The 21,688-nt window shown below is 41.3% G+C and overlaps 3 protein-coding genes across 5 annotated transcripts in view; 1 reads left to right on the top strand and 2 right to left on the bottom strand.

Annotated features, from left to right (window-relative positions):
• The window catches only part of LOC6619273, a 71,007-nt gene that overhangs the window by 9,223 nt on the left and 40,096 nt on the right, over positions 1-21,688 (bottom strand). Inside the window, exons 4-12 of one of the 3 annotated variants that reach the window (XM_032720592.1) lie at positions 15,538-15,708; positions 15,323-15,470; positions 13,485-13,612; positions 11,675-12,284; positions 10,794-10,894; positions 5,868-6,200; positions 2,949-3,004; positions 2,426-2,610; positions 2,139-2,336 (exon numbers count right to left, since the gene is read on the bottom strand). In XM_032720592.1, coding sequence (XP_032576483.1) covers positions 2,139-2,336; positions 2,426-2,610; positions 2,949-3,004; positions 5,868-6,200; positions 10,794-10,894; positions 11,675-12,284; positions 13,485-13,612; positions 15,323-15,470; positions 15,538-15,708 — 1,930 coding nt within the window. The remainder of the gene's footprint in view (positions 1-2,138; positions 2,337-2,425; positions 2,611-2,948; positions 3,005-5,867; positions 6,201-10,793; positions 10,895-11,674; positions 12,285-13,484; positions 13,613-15,322; positions 15,471-15,537; positions 15,709-21,688) is intronic. The other 2 variants (XM_032720590.1, XM_032720591.1) reach the window with 2 other exon arrangements.
• On the bottom strand, positions 18,684-20,133 carry LOC6619271 (trimethyllysine dioxygenase, mitochondrial). The gene is made up of 2 exons (XM_002043452.2): positions 19,914-20,133; positions 18,684-19,854 (listed from the first exon to the last, which is right to left on the bottom strand). The coding sequence occupies exons 1-2, from the start codon at positions 20,101-20,103 to the stop codon at positions 18,950-18,952; spliced, it is 1,095 nt and encodes a 364-aa protein (XP_002043488.1). The 5' UTR covers positions 20,104-20,133; the 3' UTR covers positions 18,684-18,949.
• On the top strand, positions 20,540-21,536 carry LOC6619270 (eukaryotic translation initiation factor 3 subunit G-2). Its single transcript, XM_002043451.2, has one exon. It carries the CDS (start codon positions 20,602-20,604, stop codon positions 21,421-21,423), a length of 822 nt encoding a protein of 273 aa, XP_002043487.1. The 5' UTR covers positions 20,540-20,601; the 3' UTR covers positions 21,424-21,536.

Here is a 21,688-nt window from a genome sequence, read left to right as displayed (position 1 = left end):
ATTCCATCGTCTTGGGTCGAATGCCCATTCCGCTGGATCATCATTGCAACTTAATTTATGAGACCCCAATTTCCGGCATTCGAGTGGTGATTTTTGGTCTAGAGCCATGCGACGTATGCGTAATATTTCAATTGAAGATTATCGACTCAAGGCGACGACTTGGACATTCCAATCTGATAGTATGCTGCCTAATTGTGGTTGCAGTTAGGATAGATATATGACAATATTGCTGTGGTATGCCTATTTTTGAACCAATTACATATATGGGAAATACTGGGAGTTGTATATAAATGATTTGTTAAGAAGATATTAAAAATAAGGAGTATTTCTTATATAATTCTTTGGATTCCAGAAGGCTCCTTTTGGCTGACTTTTAATTTAAATTGCATGAATTGAATTTTGATAAGTCCAAAAAAACAAAATTTATTATATAACACTAAAATTTATAAATAATAAGACTTAATGTAATAGGAAATCCTAGTTTGACCTTTAGAGTAAATACTATAAATATTCCTTACACTCAATTGACTTGTTGACCTCTTAAAAATCCAAAAAACCTTTAGTTTGCAGGTAACATGTCGGGCACAGAAAAAAGCTTTTGGACTGTCATGCCGTTTTTCTAGGGATTCAAGTTTAGAAACTTTTCCATTTCCCAGTTGCCAGCAGAACTTTTGCAGCACTAAAAAGTGCATATTTCTATATTTCCACCCTCTTATCTCAATCTACGACTGACGCAAGCCGAGATTTTCTTGCACTCCCTTGGTTGCGTAATGCCTGCAACGTTTTGTGCAACCAAGAGCTTCGATGGCAGACAAACAAATGAGCGTTACCCGCCGGAAACACGTTCGCAAACGGCACGTGTTGGCGCACAACGCGTCGTATACGTAATAAGTCAACATAAGCACTCTACACGTTGCCTCTAACTTCTCGAAGGTCCCAACACTGCCTCCTTTTGTCCCATCCCTCGGCTGAAGCATACAAAATGAGCGTCATTAGCCCAATTTAGTTGTTTACCAAAGCAAGTGCGATTCACTTAAAAGGCAATTAATTTCCAGAGCCACAGCAACGACCACGTACTTTGCGGTCGTTCAGCCGTAACATGACAACAAACAAACAAACAAACCCCACCGACCACCCACTTCTAAGCATGTGTGCATCCGAGATGGAAGCTGTAGGGTGCATCGGCATCAGCATCAGCATCGTATTTATAACTTAACTTTGTGTTTGACACATTCACGCGGTCTGGCTGCAACTTTCAGCATCCGCCGCCTAATGAAGAGCTGCTCCGCGGAGATTGAGGAGTTGCCCGCGGCAAACTGGTAATTTTATGCCCCGCTTGGCGGCAACTACGGAATTTCGGAGTTACCATGCTCCGGCAACCATCAGCCAACTAACCCGCCGTGTTCGTACGGTGTCAATTTTAACGAGTTCGGCTGAGTGCCAACAAAGTTGCGGCTTTCGCAGACTTTGCCGTGGCTAAACACCTCTAATTCAATATCAAGGCGCGACCAAGTATAAGTCGCAGAAACTCAATTTGATTTAATTGAATTTGGGTTAAACCTAAAACATGTTTCTGGAAGTTTCTCGTTCCACCATATATAAACTGCCAGAAACATGCTTTTAGGTTGGACATTGGTAGTGACTTTATCGCAGTTTTTAAAATAGTTTTAATATAGTTGGCTGTTCTTCTTAATATAAAGAATATACAAAAAAAGGAAGTCAAGTGCTTACATTCAACTCGTACCATTTATTGTTTGTTTTTTAATTAAATTTTATTTATAACATTAAAAGACCGACCAATTTTACTATGAGACGCACATCAATTTAAAACACAGTATGATTTCTCTTTTATGTTTTCGTGATGCTCATTTAAAATTTGTTTGATACTTAAAAGCACTATATAAAACACCCTTAATAGGCTTCGTTTTTCAATCCGAATAAGGTAAATTATAGAATTTGAATTTTAAATGATGGCTGTCAAGGTAATGCAATTAAAGCCTTGCAGACACCCTGCACACGACCACCATTACGTTCGGGAAATATACATTGCAGCGCCCATATTTCCGGTTCCGCTTAACGCCCGACTTTTGAATTATGACCCTCGGCCCCCTAGCCCCCACCTACAACGCAATACCCACCTGCACTCGCGGTCCTCCTTGCAGCTGTCGGCGACCACGTGACAGGCGGGCGGTGGATGGTAGTAAATGCCATTGGAGCTGGCCGGATTACTGTTATCGGGCGGTCGCTGCGCGCACACTGGATGCAGTTTTTCCTGTGCAATCATGCACATGTCGTGCCGATTGCCATTGCCGTTCTGCTGGCTGCTGCTTGTTTTTCTGAAACCAATCGAACAATGGGTTTGTTGGTTCTCCGCCATCCTGCACCACCAGCATCACCAGTACCACTCGGTGGCCCAGCCACTTACTTGCATAGACAAAAGGCGATGTCCAGATTGAGGTCCTCGTGGGGGCCCTTGTAGAAGGCCTGCAGCGAGGACATGCACGCGTTGCGATTGCAACGGTGCAGCTCACAGTGCGTCAGCATTGGCTGCAACGACGATGAGCAGGACGGATCTTCCCGGCAGGTGTCTAATGCCGTGTGACAGGTACTCTGTAGCGAGAGGAGCGAGGTGAGAAAAAACAGATCGAATTCGCTTTAAGGTCACTAAATGTTAGACCAGATCTTAAAAGTATAAAGATTTTATCCATCGAATACTTTAGTATATGGCTTTTTAATTTAATTTTGAGTTCTGTTTTCAGTGTCAACGATATACACATATATTAAGTTTTAAAATAGCCAATTTTTCGTGTACTTTTTTCAAAACATATTCATAACTGTTGAAGAAGTATCTTAGTTTCGTCCAGTGCACCCTAATAAACGCTACAAATTGTGTGAGCTGCACTTTGCATTTTCCATGTCTCGTTTCGGGGGCTTTTCTTTGCACTCACCTGAAAGTGTTGCTTGATTATTTCCGTTGAGAGGTCAACTTCGACATCCTGACCACCTGCAACCGGCCAAACGTGCCCAAGTGTGTCAGTCGCATTTGCATTTGCATTTGCGTAGCAGTTGAAATGCCATTTGCATGAAGTAAATGTTGCCCAAGGGAGAGGATCGAGCATTTGGGGATGTGACGATGGGCAAATGGTGACCGCAGCGGAGATGCGTAGAGAAAATGTTAGAAACAGTTCATTAGTTTTCGATTTGTACAACCCTTTTCCAGCATATTCGACTCGGATACGGATGCGGATTTGGCGCCATCGACACGCAGTGGCACACCCAAAAATGTTCTGTGCCGCCTGTCGCCAACCAACTTAGTAATCCAATTGGGTTTGGTTTAGGCTCAATCGTCCTCGATTCTCTATTTTTTTTTTAATAAATAAATTGTAAAATCGCTGATTACGCCAATCGAGAGTGGATGGCATTTAGAACTAATTAAAAGGCTGGACTCATTGGCAGCCTTTGTTTGCGCACATTTGCCGCTGCATGCTCTTAATTAATTTCATTTATTTATATCCGCTTTTAGCCTTTTATTCGCTCATTCACTCTCAATTGGCTTATTTAGCTAACGCGATTCAGGTGTAATTCACACGTGATTCGTGAATCTGCATACGCGTAATGCTTAGCTGAAGGCCAGGATAGAGGTTGGGATTATTGAAAGCCCATACCCATCTGATTAGAACCCAATTACTAAGCCATTTCCATATTCGGGCTTTAATCGGAATATCAATCACTGTCGCTGATTGGCTCGGGCGGCAGCAGTTATCGATTGCATTTTAATTAACCAACTTTTTGTTCGCTCTTCAGTTTGAATTGGTAATCACAAAACGTTCAAATGCCCCCCGCACCCCAGCCCCCTTGCACCGGCACAAAAAATGTTCGAAATTATTAAATCAAAATAACAGAAATGCACATAAATAACGTAAATTAAATGTAAATATTCCACAAATTTGTTTATTGCCTATTACTGGAGTCCGGGAGGAGGCAAGTAGATTGAGAGAGTGAGAGTCAATTGGGGGTAATTCGGCGGGGGTAATACTTTCAACAGTTTGGGGACGTGGTCGCAGGGTCTGCAGGGCTGGCAAAACACAACTAAGTTCTATGTAACGCATATGAGAGATATAAGTTAAATATTGTATTTTTATTGGTTCGACTTTAAAAACTACCAAGCCTACTGATAAAAATATTCTGTTTTAGAGGGGGAATCGAAGGATATACTAACATTAGGCCGTACTCCTTTGTGACTGTGTGTTTAAATGGGGATATGATTTATTTATCAGAATTTCTGGAGTCCCAGCTCGGGATTCATGATTCTATGCTAATGTTCTTACGACTGTGAGAATGTGTATCTTTGGCATACTTTATTGGTTTTCAGTACTCGGAATGTCTAAGAGTGTTTGTGTGTGTATGTGGTCTTTGAAAGGAAAACATAAACGATTCGCTGCAGACTCAGCGCAAATAAAATGATTTTATGCCTCAAATAAGAAAAGGTATGAATGTAAACGCAAATAATTAGATCTCAAACGGAAAATGGAATAAGCCAAACAAAGAGTCGAGCGGCAGCGGAAAAGCGAACGAAACTGTCTAACAAAATCAATTTGTATGTTTTTCCTTGAGGGGAGTTTTCCCACTGCTCTTAGCGAATTTAATCTCGGTTGGTTTTCATGAATTATGTGGATCAAAAGTCCTGAAGAAGGAAGTATTTGATGTTTCGGTGGCTTTGTTGTATGAAACAATGAGCTCGATGTCTTGTGAACTTGAATGTGAAATGTATGACACAAGGGTTTGCACTTGAAGAGGGGTCTTGGATCTTAAAAAACTTGATCGAAAGCTTTAAATGTTATGTTTGATTGTAGTAACTGGTATTGGTTTGGATTCAAAAACTGAGTGCGTTGGAAAGAATTTGAAAAAGTGTGCTGGAATTGAATGTAACAAAATTGGATTGAATTTCATTTTTGTTTTTTGGTTTAAGTTTTAATATATATTTTAGGAAGAATTAAATGAATTTTGTTTAGGTTTTGGTTTTGTTTATGGTTTTCATTTTGCTCACTTAACATACGAAAAAAATTAGTATCGAACATATTCACAACTTGTATACAATTCTCTAAATTCATTTGTTTTTCTAGAATTCTCTGTTAGTTAAACAAAATGACAAACAAAATTCATAGAAAAGAATTTATTTTTAACGCATCGGAAGCAATGATTTTTGTTTTTATTTCGTTTTTGTTATATTTCTTGTACGAAAATTTCAAAAACTTTCAAAACAAATGGCAAGCTACGGAAAAAGAATGGAACACAAAAGCAATTGAGAGATTCGAGATATGTAAATATTTATATATGTATAGAAATTGTATAAATTGTTTGTAGTTGTAATTATACTTAAGGTTCTTTGGTTTTTAGTTGAGCAATTGCCAAAAATTATGCACAAAGCCGAGTGGCGTACGGATCGCGCCAAGTTGTATATATATATATATTGTATGTATATTCTTCCTTCAACACAAAAGCAAAAATTGGAGTGAACTCGATGGTTTAAGTTCGATAGATAAAATTTACCTGCAACTCGGGGGTGTTTTTGGTTATAGGGGGACGACACAGAACGGAAATCATAAATAATTTCACAGAAATCTATCTAAAATGGTGAACGAACGAACAAAATGAAACAACGAACTTTTTGCCTGTTAATTAGTTCTACGAGTTTGCACACACACACACACATATATTTGTCTTTGGTCGGCTGTGTGTACGGCTGCGTATTAATATATTTGAATATATTTTTTAACTTCTAGTTTTTTGCTTGGTTGGTTTGCAGTTAGTTGGTCGTGGATTTTGTTATTTATGGATTACGTTCATGCTAATACGTGTACACATACTTTGGTAGTAAACACCGGCATTTCCGTTTCCGCCGTAGCCCAAGCCCGTATCAATGATATCGAATGGTTCATTATCGGCAGCCGCCGCTGCCATGTGCCGCTGATGGAAGCCGCTTATATTGAACGGATAGCTGGGCACGCCGTGCATCGAGCCCAGATAGTTAAAGCTGCCGGATAGACCCATGCCCATGCCCAGACCGTAACCGGAAACGGAAGTGGTGACCGTGCCGGAACCGGAGCCGGAACCCATGGCAATAAGTGGCGTATCAATTAGGGCCAGATTATCATTGAAGATTCTCTGATGCAGTTTCTCGTCCATGCCCAATATTCTTACTGCAATTTGAGGTTAGCAAGAAGAAAGAGGGTAGAATACTTGTAGTTGTAGTTGAGTGGTTGTTGTTGTTGTTATTAATCTTGTTCAGTGCCATCTATATAGTTGTTTGATCTGTTGTTGTAGTTGGAGAGTTACTGTTGTGACTGTAGTTGCAGATACGCAGCATTTGAGTTATCCAATCAGGTTCGCATAAATTTCTGTATATATTTTCTTGTAGCATTTGGCTTTCATACAATCAATTTTATTGCTATAGGTATACTATTTTTGTTTTGTTTTTTTTTTTTTTTTTTGGTATATAAAGAAACGCTTGAAAAGAAAATGATATTGATCGAATGCCGAAGTTACTTGGCGCAAAAGGAAAACCCTTTCCATTTAGAAAGAAAACTAATACAGATAGTGTAAACGAAACGAGAGAGAAAAACGTTAACAAACATACAGAGGGCAGTGTGCAGAATATACGGTGCCAACAATTATCGTTCAAAATTAGTGCAGTTCAGGCGTGCGAAACGTTTTGCACTCTGAAAGTAAGGGACACAGAATCGCTTTCCGAATTGTTCCTAGCCCCCCAATCGATTTCCATTACAGGTTTTGCGTCTCGTCACGCTCCGATTGGCATTTGCTATCAATAGAAAGCATAAACACAAGCCAAACAGAAGCGCCTGTCCCTTTGTCTGAATGTCTGTCTGTCTATCCGTCTGTCTGTATTTCAGATGTCATGCGCTGATAGAGCGGCCAAATGCCACACGAGTCCGCCTCAAATCGGTTTGCAACCGCAGCAGTAGCTCCGCTATCACTGCAGACACTCAGAAAAAAATTTTTTTTATTCATTTTGATTTCATAAAAAAATAAACGAAATATCACGTCTTTTGCAGCTCAAATTATAAAAGAAGCTTGTTATATTCCACAAACTACTTCAACTTTGTATACTTAAGATACTACGCCTAATATGACTGCTCTTGCGAATTCTAAACAAATTAAGTTCTAATGCACATAAACTATTTATTATTAAATTAATTTTATTTTCCCCTAGCAGAAACATAACCAATTGGTATTGGAAGATACATTTGCCAGTAATTTCTACGATTCTATTAATATTTCGAATAAAGATTTATTATCTAAATCCAATATAAATTATCAGATTCTAAATTCAATTGAAATAATATTTTTAAAATTTCATAAAATTTAAAAAGCAGCTGCAGAGTGCCTTTTCTTCAGTTAACTTTTTCCGTCAGTGCCAAAATGGCTTATCTCGGCGAGAGCACGCCGAAGTGCGCTTCATTTGCGGCGCCTGGCAAAGCTCAAAAGGATGCCAGTGCCAGGAGTGTTCCCGCCTCCGCGCTCAATTTTCCGACTGTCTGTTGGGGGTCCTCTGGTGGCGCTAAATGGCCAAGGATTTGCCAGGATACGTGCGACGTACTTATGTTTGTCGCTCGCAATGCCATCGCAAATATTTGCACAACAAACAGAACGGCGGAGAAATGGAGGGCGCAGAAATGTCTTGGGAGGGTGGCTTGAATGGGATTAGCTCCGTTTGTTAACTGTTATCGCGCTTGTAAGCTCCTGTCGTTGAGTGGATCAGTGTCATATAATTGTTGCGTATACGCAGCGTTGACCCAATACAAAACGTTTCAGCTTCCGATGCACTCGGGTCATTGCATGCCATTTAACATTTAACCAAAGCCCAGAGTTTCAATAAAGTTGTACGTAAACACTAAATGTACAGATGCAGATACGGTGCGCGAAATTTTGAACAAACTCATAAACAAGGGAAATAAATTTTGAGAATGTGCAATAATTTGAAAATTACATTCTGGCCAAATGCGTGTGATGGCATGATGCTAGTATCGCGAATGTTGTGTGTTTGCCGACTACGTGGTTTTCATGCCCTAATTGGGAAAAGCTGTGAGCAGCTGCATCACACAGATACTCACACGGACACACACATGCAAGCGCACACCAACACTGGGCCAAACGGAGGGGGCGGTGCTTGGAAGGGCGACGAAATGGTTTGTGGCATCCACAGAGCCCTCTGCTACTTCTAAGTGGATTGTACAATATTATGAAAATATTTATTGCACGCAAACATCGTGTATCCTATATACATAGCAATGTGGGTGCGATTGTGGGCGGTGGTGCAATGGGTGGTGCTGGTTTGTTCTGGGTGGTTCTAGGTGCTTACTTCTATGTGCTTGAGTGGGTGGGTGTGGTAGAGGGCGAAAGGGTGCTGCGAAAGCGTGTTTGCTTCGTTTTGTTGTTGGCGCATTGCTGACAAATCGCTTTATTTGCTTTTTAGTTGTGCTTAATTAAATTTTCAAATTGAACGCTCAGCTTAATTTTTATACACGAGATACCCATTACTTGTAAAGTGTGCGAGAACCGTTTAATAACATAGACTAATACAGCCCAACTAATCATGTTTAAATCTTTTTTTAAATTTAAGAGAGAACTCAATTTACTTTTTATAAAACTTTTTTTTAAACACTATATAATGAAACATTCTTCAATTTCAGCTCTACGGTTTTTATTTAAATGTGTTATTTGCGTACGAAGTGTGACGAATTCTAAGTCGTAAATTCCTACATTGTTTATTTATTTTCTTCTGTATTGTACACTGTACAGTGACATTGTTGACGCCATTTTGCAAAATTTTAAGCCCTCGAGGCCATTGACAATGTTTATGCTTTGCATTTGAGAATCCAATCAGCAACAATAACAATTCAATTTAAATAACGCAGCTCACTGAAAAGAGTGGCTGAACCACTATCGCAGCTAAAGGCTGCGATATTTATGCACACACTATCGCCTGAAATCCGGGCAAAAATCTGATAACCCCGCCATATTCGGGCTTATTGTTGTGACTGCTTGTGTTGTTAATTTACTGGGCGCCATAAACGTAAATAAGGCAAGTGCCGGTGAGAATGTATGCAAATCGACATGTGTGTGTGCGCCCGACGTGCATAAATAGTTTGCTAATATTTACAGCAATCCCATAGCTCGCCAGCTGCAACAATAGACAAAGCTGTATGCAGAAGTGCATAATGCACCATGCAGGCTGGGCAATGGGAATTTACAACTTTGTTGAGCAGATTGCCGATTGCAACGAGACGGAAACAAAACGCCATCGATGATGATAAACGGCCATCGTCAAATGGCAAGTGAAATCTGTGGCAATAAATAAAAAGAGGATGCGCAACGCACAATCAAGGGACCAAACAGGGCAGGATGCATTGATTAGGCCATTAACAATTGCAGGCAGGCAGTTTTATTGTGTTGGCTGGAATAAGCAATGTTGTAAATAAACAGCATCCCAGAGGGGAGAACTTAAAATAACTAGATACGGAAAACTAATTCAAGAGCCGAAATATCTTGATTCGAAAACTTTATTATCCTATGATATGATATGCGCAAATATTTAGTCAATATTTATTGTACCCATACAAAATAATAGAATAAGTTTGACATTCAAATATAATATCAACAAGTGACGAAAGAAAATGATGAACAAGTATGCATTCCCCAAAATTGTGCGTTACTCATCAGGAATATTTAGGGAATAAAATAGTTATGTTTCGGGTCAAAATTTTTGGTTCTAATCTTGCATTTTGTTTTCACGGTGCACAGTCTGTATTAATTAGAATAGAATACCAATAAACCAAAAGCCACAGTGGAGTGCAAGGATCTAGGTCTTGGAATTTGCTCCTTGATGACGCGTTAAGGGGTCGAAATGCTATTTATGGCACTTGTGTGCTTTGCATTAGGATATGTGTGAGCCTGTGTGAGTGAGTGTGCGCTGTGTGAGTGTGTCTGTGAGTATCTGTGCATTCATGGAACTGCAACTGATTGCCCTGCAGATAGCTAATGCCATGGAGCGAGCTGCAAACAACAAAGGACGCCTGTTGGCCTGGTCAAAACGCTCGAGTTTGCCAGCTTTGTTTACCTAATAAGCTTTTGAACGGGTAGTGAGTGGAGAGGGTTCGATGTGAGACAAAGAGGGAAAGCCATGGTCAAAATGGTGCAATTTGTGCCAGAAAGAGAAAGAGATGGCACTGGAATGGTTTATGGTGCGCTTAAATTCATCTAGCTCCTTGAGGAATACTTACTTACACGCCAATTGTCTAGTTTATGACCGGACCCTCGGCTTCACTTCTTATTCGCAGTGCACAAATATTTAATTTGAATTATGTGTGACCCAATTAGAAAAAAAACTTTAAACACCCCTTTTACATGCACCTAAAATAATTCACTGAAGTATTGAAATAAGCATTGATCAATATTAATTTCTGAATAGTTTCTAAATTACCAAAAATGCTTTAAATAATAATAATTCTTGCTTAACAAAAAGGTATAAACATCTTAACTGATCCCCAAAATAATATAGTTATTTATGATTTTTAGTCAGAAATTTGACAATTGCCCTTCACCCTGCATACTAATCAGTCATAGATCTTCCCATAGTCCTGACTTTTATGTATGCCTATCCGTATTACCAATACATAATTTAGCGGCAATCGTTTTCATATTTATTTCAAATTGCCGGGGGCGTGCGGATTAAATTACAGGGCAGCCTGGCTAAGTGCAATTAGTGAACTCACCTCGTTCGTCCATGGAGGGTCCTGTGTAGGTGCGGTGGGTTATATCGCTGCCGGCAACTAAATCGCCGAGTGGTGCTGTTTTGTGCATTTTGGTGCCAGTGCTGAATAAATTGCAGAGTTGTACAGATAATTAAGTGCAAATTACAAAACATAGTGCTCAGGTGTGTGGAAGGAGTGGAGTTGGGGTAAACTAAACAACAAAATGCATAAGTAGATTTGGCAAATTACATAAATCTTGTTTGTTACGGAAAGGAACTGACTCAAGGTGGGCATTAATCGGCTTAGGGCATTACGAATACAATGGCCAATTACGAGGCCAAGAGGAGCCGAAGGTTATGAACCCCATTTTCAATGGATTTCTAGATGTTTGGCTACTCGGATGTCTGTACGCCTGGATGCCTGGCCAACTGGCAGGCATTATACATTAATTTTCTGTCTCCAGCCAAGTCTGGCCAACTCACTGGGATGGATATCACGAAGATGTAATGCATTTAAATCAGATTATATAAATGCTCGACAAGTGCCCAGGGAGCCGATTAGCACGAGTGCTCGAAGTTTGCTTGTTTACTTGCTGCCGGCAGCTGGACTTATTCATTAGTTGGCTTTTTAACCGGAAATTGTGGTATACCCAAGTGAGTCAATTATTTTAAAAGCTTTTTGCATAAACTTTTCAGCTCCTCGGTGGTTAAGAGTAGAGTTAATGAAAGGCTACATATGGAGCGATGGATTCTAGGGGTCTCTGGCAATTACACACATGTGTGTGTATGTGCGGGCTCTAAACTTTCTGAAAAAGTTGCCAGTCGAAGATGCCAACTTAAGTCAGTCCAGATGAGGGAAAGGCGGGTAAGGGAACTTTTCCAACTTGGCCACCAGCGGCATACTTAGGTGGGCTGGGAATCGTGGGTGCGGGACCCGAAAGTCCAGATCCCGTCGTCGAGCTCTGATCGCCGTGGCTGTAGAAGGTGTGCGAGTGTGGGTGCGAGTGGGAGTGCGGCCCGGCATCCACCACCACCACCACGTCGTGGTCCAGCTCGTCATTGTGGTGGTGTACCGTGACTGGCGGCGGCTTCTTGTTGGGCACCACCTCCACCACCACGTCGTCGTCGTCGTCCAGAGTGTGCGGACTGTGCGAGGCCAGGACCAGAGGATTGTTGATGCCCCACGACGGCGGATGCAGGTAGTGCGGGTAATTCGAATAAATCTCGGCTCGTATGCGGTCGTCATAGTCGTCGTCCTCCTCGTCCTCGTTCTCATCCCCATGTCCGCCGGGATCCTCGTCCTCGGTCTCATTGGCCTCGTCCTCCGGATCGCTCAATCCGCTGGGCTCGTCGTGGTACTCGATATTGTTGGTCATGAGCTCCGTGCCATTCATGCCATGGTGCCTCTGCCTCGGCTTGGGTTTGGATTTCGCTTTGGGTTTTGGCCGCGGTTTTGCTTTCGGTCTCGGCTGCTTCAATTTCGGCAGACCGTTGGGGAAAAATATTAGTCTATCTGCAAGGGGTTTGGGGGAAAAAGTGGGACGTGGGTGTTGGATGGTGCGTGCGTGCGAAAGAATAGAAAAGAACATTTAGTGCCGGTGTGGTGCAAATTGTTGCTATTAAACCAAGTGTGCCACAGTGTGTGTGTGGGTATTTAATTAGTGCAATTAGTGTGTACTTGTATAATAAAATTTAGCGAAATGAGAGGATGGGATCATTCTGCTCTGGGGTGCTGTTAATCCATTAGTGCAGTTGGCCGGGTGAAGTGGAAAATGAAATTATGCTTTAAAGAGTTGTTTTCTTTTTTCGGTGGTCTGGCGTGGGTTTCAAATCAAAGCTTTCAACTGACCGATGTTAATATGCTAGCCCTAGTCCTGCACATTGAATGGTTGTTGTTAGTATAGCTTGATCTAGCGATAGTCTTATATCTACGGTTAGAGAGATAGTAAGTTCTAGATATAGTGTTCATGGGTGCAATCAATCTAAAGCACGGACTCAGTTCGCTGGGTGGCAGTTAACTTTAGCGAGTGACTGTATGTTTAATGGGCTGATAGCTGACAGCTACAACAAACTTGGTTAAGTGACAGATAGAGAAAGAGAGAGGTAGAGAGAGACAGAGAGGTAGAAAGAGATAGCACGGCAGCTTTGGTTTACATTGATATACATTCGTATACGTGATATTTAGGATTACTGATAGCATTGCTAATGTTCGTACAGTATGATATATATTGGATATAGGCATATTGATTACTGTTTACTGATCGCAGAACATGGGTTTCATTTTTGGGTTTTCTCTAGTTGGTTTTTGATGCAGAAGCGTGCGATATTTTAGTTTCTGGTATTTGTTTAGGTTACTTAAATGGTTAGGCTAGTTTCGGGATTGAGCGTTTCACAAAATTACAATAACCAAAAGAATCCAACTAACGAAAAATCAACTCAAAAGTCAGTTAAGAACGAACCAAATTAGTTTCGTTATAGGCAGGTAAAGGTGATCATCGTTTTGAATACCATAGGGTTGACAGAGAAATAGAGACACATAAGAACAGAAGACAATGAAAATAAAATCTATATAGTTTATCCACGATTTTCAAAGCATTTGCTTTTTGTTTTTACTCTCAGCTGTTTGTGTTGTTGCTTGTTGTAGTTGTTATTGGTTGTTATAGTTGTTTCTGAAGTCACGGTCAACAGTTCAGCCTCGCCAGTCGAAACTTACCCACGCACGGATTGTGATTAACAATATTAAAGATACGATCACAGCGCTTTTTCATATGGTTATTCGGGCAGATGCATCCGAACATGGGCGACAGCCGCAGGTTGGTCCAGGAGTCGTGGCAGGCGTCCCTGAAACGAGAAGGAGAACGTAGATAGTCCTTATTAAACACTCAATCCACCCCAATCGGGTCTAAGTCATCACGGGCTTTCGGGTCCCGGCTAATTGAATTCATTTCGAGTTCCTAACCGCCGCAACCGAAGCCGCATCGCCGGCGACTTCCGTTCGGGGCATGCAAAGTTTAAAATTGCCAATTACATCAAAAATGCATGTGCACATTAAACAATTGGATTGTTACTATATTTTAACTCTTTAAATAAAATAAAATGCTATTAGAATAAAATTATAACTATTTTTTGACTAACAATTACTTAGTATTTGCATTTTGTTTGATTTCCTATTTCAACTATTCGTTATAATTTACGAAATTGCTATATTTTTTCTACCTTTTAAGCTCTTTTGTGTTTATTATGTCATATTTTAAACATTTAAAATTTATTTTAGGACCCTAAATTTTTCCGAGTGTACCCACACGGCGCTGCAATTAATATTTTATCGCATAGGTGGATCTCAGCCCGAACCAAAAACCCGCAGCCAGAATGCCTGGCATGCGTGCGGAAAGTTTTAGGCTGGGTTGGAGGGATGAAGGAGGCGCCAGTTGAAGTGGAAGTGGAGAACTTTAAGACCAAGTTTGAAAGTCTGCTCCGAAGTCAACTCCCCACTCTCCATCCGCCCACCGCCCAACTCCCCAGTGCCGCCGCAAAAAGTCATTTCGAGTTATTAAAACATTCAGAACGTTTGTATTCAAGTGTATCGAGGCAACGAGCCATCGAGGCAAGGAGCCAGCCGAGTCCTGTCAAGGAGGAAATCGCGTCAGTAAGGATATGTGATGGCTAAAGGAAGCAGCAAGATGCCGGCAAGCAGGAAGTTTCATTTCGCCTTCTGTTCGATCAACTTGACTCCTGTTTACGCTGCTGTCTGCTTTTTGCTTTCAGTGCTGTGTGCGTTGTGTTTTTTGCCAATAAGCGCAAGTATTGAATGTTGCAAGGTGGCTGGTGGTTCTTCCCCTTTTTAAGCCCGAACGGGAGAACACGTGGCTACACTCAATCTTCTCCACTGTTTGCCAACTGCCAATGCAAATTGCATTTGCCGTTAACCATTAAGCGGCACAATCACGTTGCGGCATGGGGCAAATCAATTTTCTTATTAAGTCAAACACGTTTTAATTTAATTTTCATTATCAGAAATGGTGCTTGGCAGTGGACTTCGATTTTCCATTTTCATAATTTGACTTATATTTTAATAGTAATGGTCTGTCTCTTGCCATAAAATAAAGCTGTCAATTTAATATAAGCGCCCTTTGGTTAAATGTTCAACATTTAACTCTGAAATTGGGCCACTATCTAATTATCTCATGTTCGATAAATGGCTGACAATATTGATAAGCATTTTTTATCGATATGCATGTTTGAAAGTGGTTAAAAGGCAACCCGATACAGTGTTTTTAAGCATTTTCTTCTTCGGAACTCTACCACATTGCTAAAAAAAAGTCTATTCAGGGGATGCCTTTCATTAACTTGGTAAAGACAATATAATTTGATTATAATAACTTTGCTTAATCTTAAAATTCCTTTGATATAGTTTATATTTCTAAGTATTTTATTTAATAATCACCACATTTATGAGTAATCAACAGAATACATACAAATTTACCTCACTGAAACCACATATATTAAACAAAAATGCAATCAAGAATTATAAATTTTAAGGAAATGGCTTACCTGTTTTCCATTTTGCATTTGTTGTCGCGCACTTTGCAATGCGTTTTGAAGTCCTCGAAGAGCTTTAGACATTTGCGTTCCTGTTGGCAGACGGAAAGTGCATGGTTGCAAGTTGGTAGGGCATCAATCGGGTACGGATCCTTTTCGGCTGCATATGGTAAGTTAAAGGTTGGTTAACAAAGCTATAATTCTAACTAAATTTCCTTTAGACGCACCTTTCTTCAGCACAAATCCACATGGATGATCGAAGAGAAAGTCCCGAAAGTGATTGCAGTCCGGATCCATTCCGGGCTCCTTGCACAGGCAGGTGGGCCGGAAGAACTGGAAGGCCTGCAGAGTGCGCAGGGCAGCCTGACACTTGGTCACCGTCACCGTGCTGCAGGACACTGCAAATGGAAGAAAGGATATTGAGTACTACATGGTGTCGCAAGTGTGTGGCAGTTGTATCCATTTCGGGATTGGGCGGATATGCTTAATGATCTATAAATGGCAGCAGTGCTTAAACTTTGACATTAAATGTCGTGCTGGTTCATTTTTGGTTCTGCACATCGATTACCAGCTCTATGAATGGGTACACTTCCGAAATAATAGTTACAAAACTAAATAAAAATATAATTTAATTTATTTCTATTTGTTGTTTAATCGTAATGTTGGCACGGTTCGGAGTTGCGGGTATCGGATAGATGAGGAGCTGGAATCCAGCGCTCTCTCTTCGATTTAAATGCAATTTCTTTCAGTGCAGGTTTGGGCCATGACAGTTGTTATAAATGGCAGCGAGACAACTACAAACCAGACACATGTCATAATAAGGTCCGAGAGAGAGGTTACAACAACTGCTATATGAATAATTGAGTCTCCAAACAAAACGGTCGATTTAAGCGCCCAATGAAGCGATGCACAGGGAGCGTGGACGGGATAATATTTTATAACATAATAAATTATGTGTAACACATAGACTGTACGGTGTGTGGGTCTGTGACAGCTTATTCGAGCATATGACAACCACTACTGCTCCAACTGCTGCGTCAAACAAAAGGCAAACATCTGTTGGCCATCTATTGTCCTTTTGGCCATAAAACATAAGCCCTACTAATAAACCCGGCTACGCCAACACTTCACAAACACGGCCAGCAGAGCCGGAGACGCACACTCACTCATTGGGAACTGGGAAAGGGACTCGTTTGGCTCGTCATAAGCCGTAAAATCGCCAAAAAGCAAAACAAGCAAACTGCCGGACAATGGGAGTCCGTCCGGCATAATGGGAAGCGAGTGGTGGTGGAAGTGGTGGCAATGGTGGCCACCACGCCATGTGGTTCACGTCACTCAACTGACCCGAACCGAACCAAACTGAGCCCCCTTTCGGTGACCCCTGTGATTGCCCCACGACCTATCCAATAACGCCCTTGTCCCATGCAGACCGGACATGATTATTTGCTAGTTGAACATAAAGTTGCTCCTGCAGAGGGGAGTTCGTTGGGGCTGGATGTTGGCCAGCACATACGCACACATCGAAACACTGACATCGACTGCGCAACAAGTGACATTTTTCTCAGGCATCCATCATTTTTATGCCCCTTGCTTCCGCACCGTTTTATTTTTTTCGTTTCGATGTTTTTTGGTTTTTGGATTTGGGGATTTGGGGAGGTCCCTTGTGGTGTCAATTAAAACTCGTTGGCTGCGTATCAAAGGGAAGAAGCGCAGCTTGTTTACGCCATGGCAAGGAAATGGAAAATGCTGCTTTGAATGTAAACAAAAATACATACACATATTTTGTACGTACAAATACAAGACGAACACGACTGACTGAGTGAACATAAATAATTTTTTTTTAAATAATGTATATACTTTATATTTCCGTTCTTTCTCTCCGTGTGGTAAGTGCATTTGAAGGGTGGCCGGCTAACTAGATGCCATTCGCTTGAGCCGCAGGACCTGGCCATCGGTTTTCCTTGGTTAGTGGCACCTGGCTTTGGTTTCGTCATTGCATGCTGGGCGGCCATAAAAAATAAAGCCAAGGCGAGTGGTTTTTATGCTTCGTCGCCATCAAGCGACGCCATTTGCTGTTGTGTTTTTTCTTCTTTTTTTTTTTAAATTAAGCCGCCATTGCCCTTGCCTTTTACTGTTATTGTTAAGTCCTCAATTCGTTTTTATTCGAAACGCGTTTCCGGTTGTTGAGTTGGTCGCTGAAATGGTTCAATGATTTCTTTGTTTGTTTGTTTGTTGCTGCCACCTGACTGTGTGTGCTCGCCAGTTTTTCCAGCCGTGTTTTATTTGATTTTAGTTTGATATTTGTTCGTGCTGCCTTGGTCTGGCCATTGTTTTTATTATATTTCGACTTTTTATGGCGTCTGTAGGTGAAATTTATGAGTCATTTATTAAGTTTAGCAGCCATTGAAGGGCATATAAATTATGATCGAGCGTATTAATTACGAGTGAGTCAAGCAGGCACTTTGTGTTTGAACTATTTCGGCCGGAATGTCCTGTTTCCTGTTCCGAGAACACATGTGTGTGTCCTTTGTGTCCATGCTTGTTGGTTTTATTGAACCATCGACAAGTGCCCCGGTGGCTCAAAGTGAGTGCAGCGTTTTAAAACGGAAGTGGAATGCCGAAAAGTATGCCATGCAAAGGCACGAATGCTGCGCTGCAACTTCCGCCGAAGGAAAAGCGAGCAAAAATATATTTATCGCCCAGCTGGGGCATCGAAGCTGCTTTTAAAGGCTTTTCCCGGTCGTGCCCGCGCATATGAGAGCTGGGTGAAAAACGGGAAAAGCGAGCGGGAAAACCTGCATGAAATGCAATTATCATAAATATTCAGACACTGTACGTTCGCCGTTTGCCGGATCTCTTTAAGGCACATTCATATTTGGAGGACATTTAAAGGACAGCATCGCGACAGCCATTAACCTGCACGGCCAACAAAAAGTAATTTCACTTTTAAATGAAAAAGTTCAAAGTGCGTTTGTTTATGCCAAACACACACACTCGCACACAAATACAGAAAACCCACATGAGACGCTGGCCATAAAAACAAATGCCAAATGATTTTTGTTGCCGGTTTTCTGTATGCGATCCACCTCCCCTATGACAAAAATTAGACGCTGGCCAGCAATTGTAATCGTAACTTTTTATTATGATGCGTTAGCATTTGCAATCGAAATTGAATTGGAGTGGGACTCCCTTCAGAAAAAGAAAAATATGCTTGAACAATTTGGGAGTTTTTTTTTTCTATACACACATTGTTTCTTTAACAATGTATTCTATTCCTGATAAATGGAACGATTTTAAACTATGTTCTTGAGTAATCATTTCATACTTATATCCATGGAGAAGGTATAATGACAATGATAATGAAGGAGCCAGCTACGAACAAGTAATGTATATATTTATGTATATTCTTGATCAATGTTACATGTTCTTCTATCCACAAACTATTCTCTCAGTGTTAAAACTTTCCCATTCCAGAAAGTATAAAAGTCTGTACGGACTATACACTACATACATGTATGTATATAAATGCTATAGGAATATTCGGAGCATTAGAAAGTATAGAAAACAAATCATAATTTCTTAGTTTTTGTTCCTAAAAGGTTTTAATTCTGTATACATTAGGTATTTTTCAATAAACTTTCAGTCAATAATTCCCAGAACTCGAGCCTTGCTGAGAAAATCTGTTCGCTGCACATAGGAACCGGACATGGTACGACTTCCTGTGTATGCCTCTCGACCATGGAGCACTCTCCAGTTATCGAAAAGAACAATGCTGCCGGGTAATAGCTTGAGAGCCCACTGCTCTTGATTATCCTTAACGATTAGCAAAAGCTGGCGAAGACTGTCGTAGAACTCGGCCATCTCGGCTTGAGGAATGGTATTAAAAACGGCGCGATCGTATACGTTAAGTCTGAGTTGAACAAATTCCTGAGTCAGTGGATTCACCTGTATAATGGGGGCAGTGTGGTAGTGCTGCTCCCCTTTTTCGATATACTCCCCAGGAACTTGGACCCTGCACAGTACATCATAAGCGGCGGGATACCGGCGTTTCAGTTCGTGAACCACATGCAGACCATCAACAAAGAAATTTTCGCCACCCGATCCCGAGTGCTCAATGCAATGTAGAGCCTGTAGTCCGGCTGCATCGCAGAAGTAGGTATTATCCGTATGGGAACCCAGGTAAAGTTTGGTGTAAGCGGTGTCAGCGTGATCGGGGTTATCGCTAAAAGTCCACATTTCGCCAAAGAACGTTTTCATAAGGGGGAAAACTCGTCGCAGAGCCAATTCAGTCATATTCGCGGTGGGAGCCACGTCATCGATAAAGACAATGCCGTAACGGACGAGAGATTCAACCAGTGATCTGACTTCGTTATCACTGGAAACCAGCTGGGGCAATGGGAATCGTAAGTGCCGTTCGTTTTGCAAGATAATGCTACGATTCCAGGGTGTCAGATTAGTGGACTTTGATCGCCGATCAATCAACCTCTCCAGCTGTGAGTTGAAGATAAAGTCCAGGTCATAGTTCGACTGGTGAGCATCACTCCCTAAAATCGCACTCAAATAAAATCGAAACTAGGTGCACATTACATCAATTTTTTCTTACAATGCACTTGTAGATTCAACCCTTCGTATTTGACATCTAGTGGCATCACATCAGCTGGTAGATCTAAAACATCGTAACGCCTTTGATTTGTTTCAAAATTTAGACACTCCCCACATCGACAATGATCACGGAGCCAAAACTCATTGATTTCTATTAATTGGCTGGTTTTTGGGTGCTTCAAAAGCAACATGTTAAAGCCAGTAGAACAACCGACGGATTAGAGGAGTGAAAGTGAACTAATAGCTCGATTTCTGATTAAGTTTCAGCTCGGTTTCAAGTGTACTCTTATCAGTATGAAAGCGATTGCTTGCACTCTCGTTCAAGCCAGAGATAAGAACTTATTTGTTTGCGGAATAATTATAATACAAATGAATATATTAAAATTAAAGACAATTTGTAATTATTAAGCACTACTAATGATAGTTCAAAAATGTATAATATAATCAAGATTGATTGATTTAGCCCTGATATGTTTCTGTTGAAATGTAATCTTATTGAATTGCTACTCAAGATGTTGTATTTTTCATTAAAAATCATTATTGAAGGAAATAAAAATATTAATATGTAAAGTTTCAAATATAGTGTTTTAAAAGGAATAAAATCCCATCTCAATAGGCTAAGTAAAATGCAAGTGTCAAAACTCAGTTATTAATTCATTTCGAACCGGTTGTGTGGGAAATCATAGAAAATGAAGTCTTTTGTTACTTCCTGGGCCGATGAGGTGGATGCAGACTATGTGGATGGACTGCCGCCTTCTAATGAGTACATTAAGGGCGACTACAAGTACGTGACGGAGTATAAGTTCAACGATGATGGCAAGAAGGTGAAAGTGGTGCGCACCTTCAAGATCGAGAAGCAGATTGTTCCAAAGGCTGTGGCTCGTCGTCGCAACTGGGTAAAGTTTGGCGATTCGCGATCGGACAAGCCCGGACCCAATTCCCAGACGACCATGGCCTCCGAGGAGATCCTTATGCAGTTCATCGGCTCCAAAGAGTTCGACCAGACCCACGAAACCCAACTTGATCCCGGCAAGAACATCGCGAAGTGCCGCATTTGCAATGGCGAGCACTGGAGTGTCAATTGTCCATACAAGGGCACCTCGATGGATAGCAAGACCGTGATGGAAACCAAGGCCAATGCCGCTGCAGCTGCCGCTATAAGTGATCCCAGCAAGACCGGAAAATATGTACCACCTTTCATGAAGGACGGCGGAGGCATATCTGGCAGCAAAAATTGGGGACGGGGACGCGATCGGGACGATTCGTCGGCAGTTCGCATCTCAAACTTATCCGAATCCATGACCGAGACTGATCTCGAGGAGCTGGTGAAGAAAATCGGACCCCACACCAAGATGTATTTGGCGCGCGAAAAGAACAGCGGCCTCTGCAAGGGATTTGCCTATGTGCACTTCAAGTTCCGCCAGGATGCAGCTGCCGCCATTGAGGTCCTTAATGGCCACGGCTACGACCACTTGATCCTCTGCGTCGAGTGGTCCAAGCCTCAGCCGTAATGGGTATAGCCTTGTGTATTCGCTTCTCTGCTTATTCGAGAACGGAAATGAGCTGCGGTGGCAGTGAAATCAAAATAAAATACTGGTACACCCTGAAAAAAAAGCGACTTCTTTCATTTTTAACCAATTTTTCGCTAATTACATAGGAACTAACTAACTACTTTGCAAGCTAAAGGTAAAACATAGATATGAATGTTTTGTGGTAGGTTTTTCATCTTCCAGTTGAGCAAAAGTTAAGAGAAAATTGTTAAAACAGTATTGTTCA

The sequence above is a fragment of the Drosophila sechellia genome, chromosome 3R (genome assembly GCF_004382195.2).
Source record: "Drosophila sechellia strain sech25 chromosome 3R, ASM438219v1, whole genome shotgun sequence".
Lineage (NCBI taxonomy): Eukaryota > Metazoa > Arthropoda > Insecta > Diptera > Drosophilidae > Drosophila > Drosophila sechellia.
Note: the sequence above shows the minus strand (reverse complement) of the source record. Positions and strands in the feature narration are given on the sequence as shown.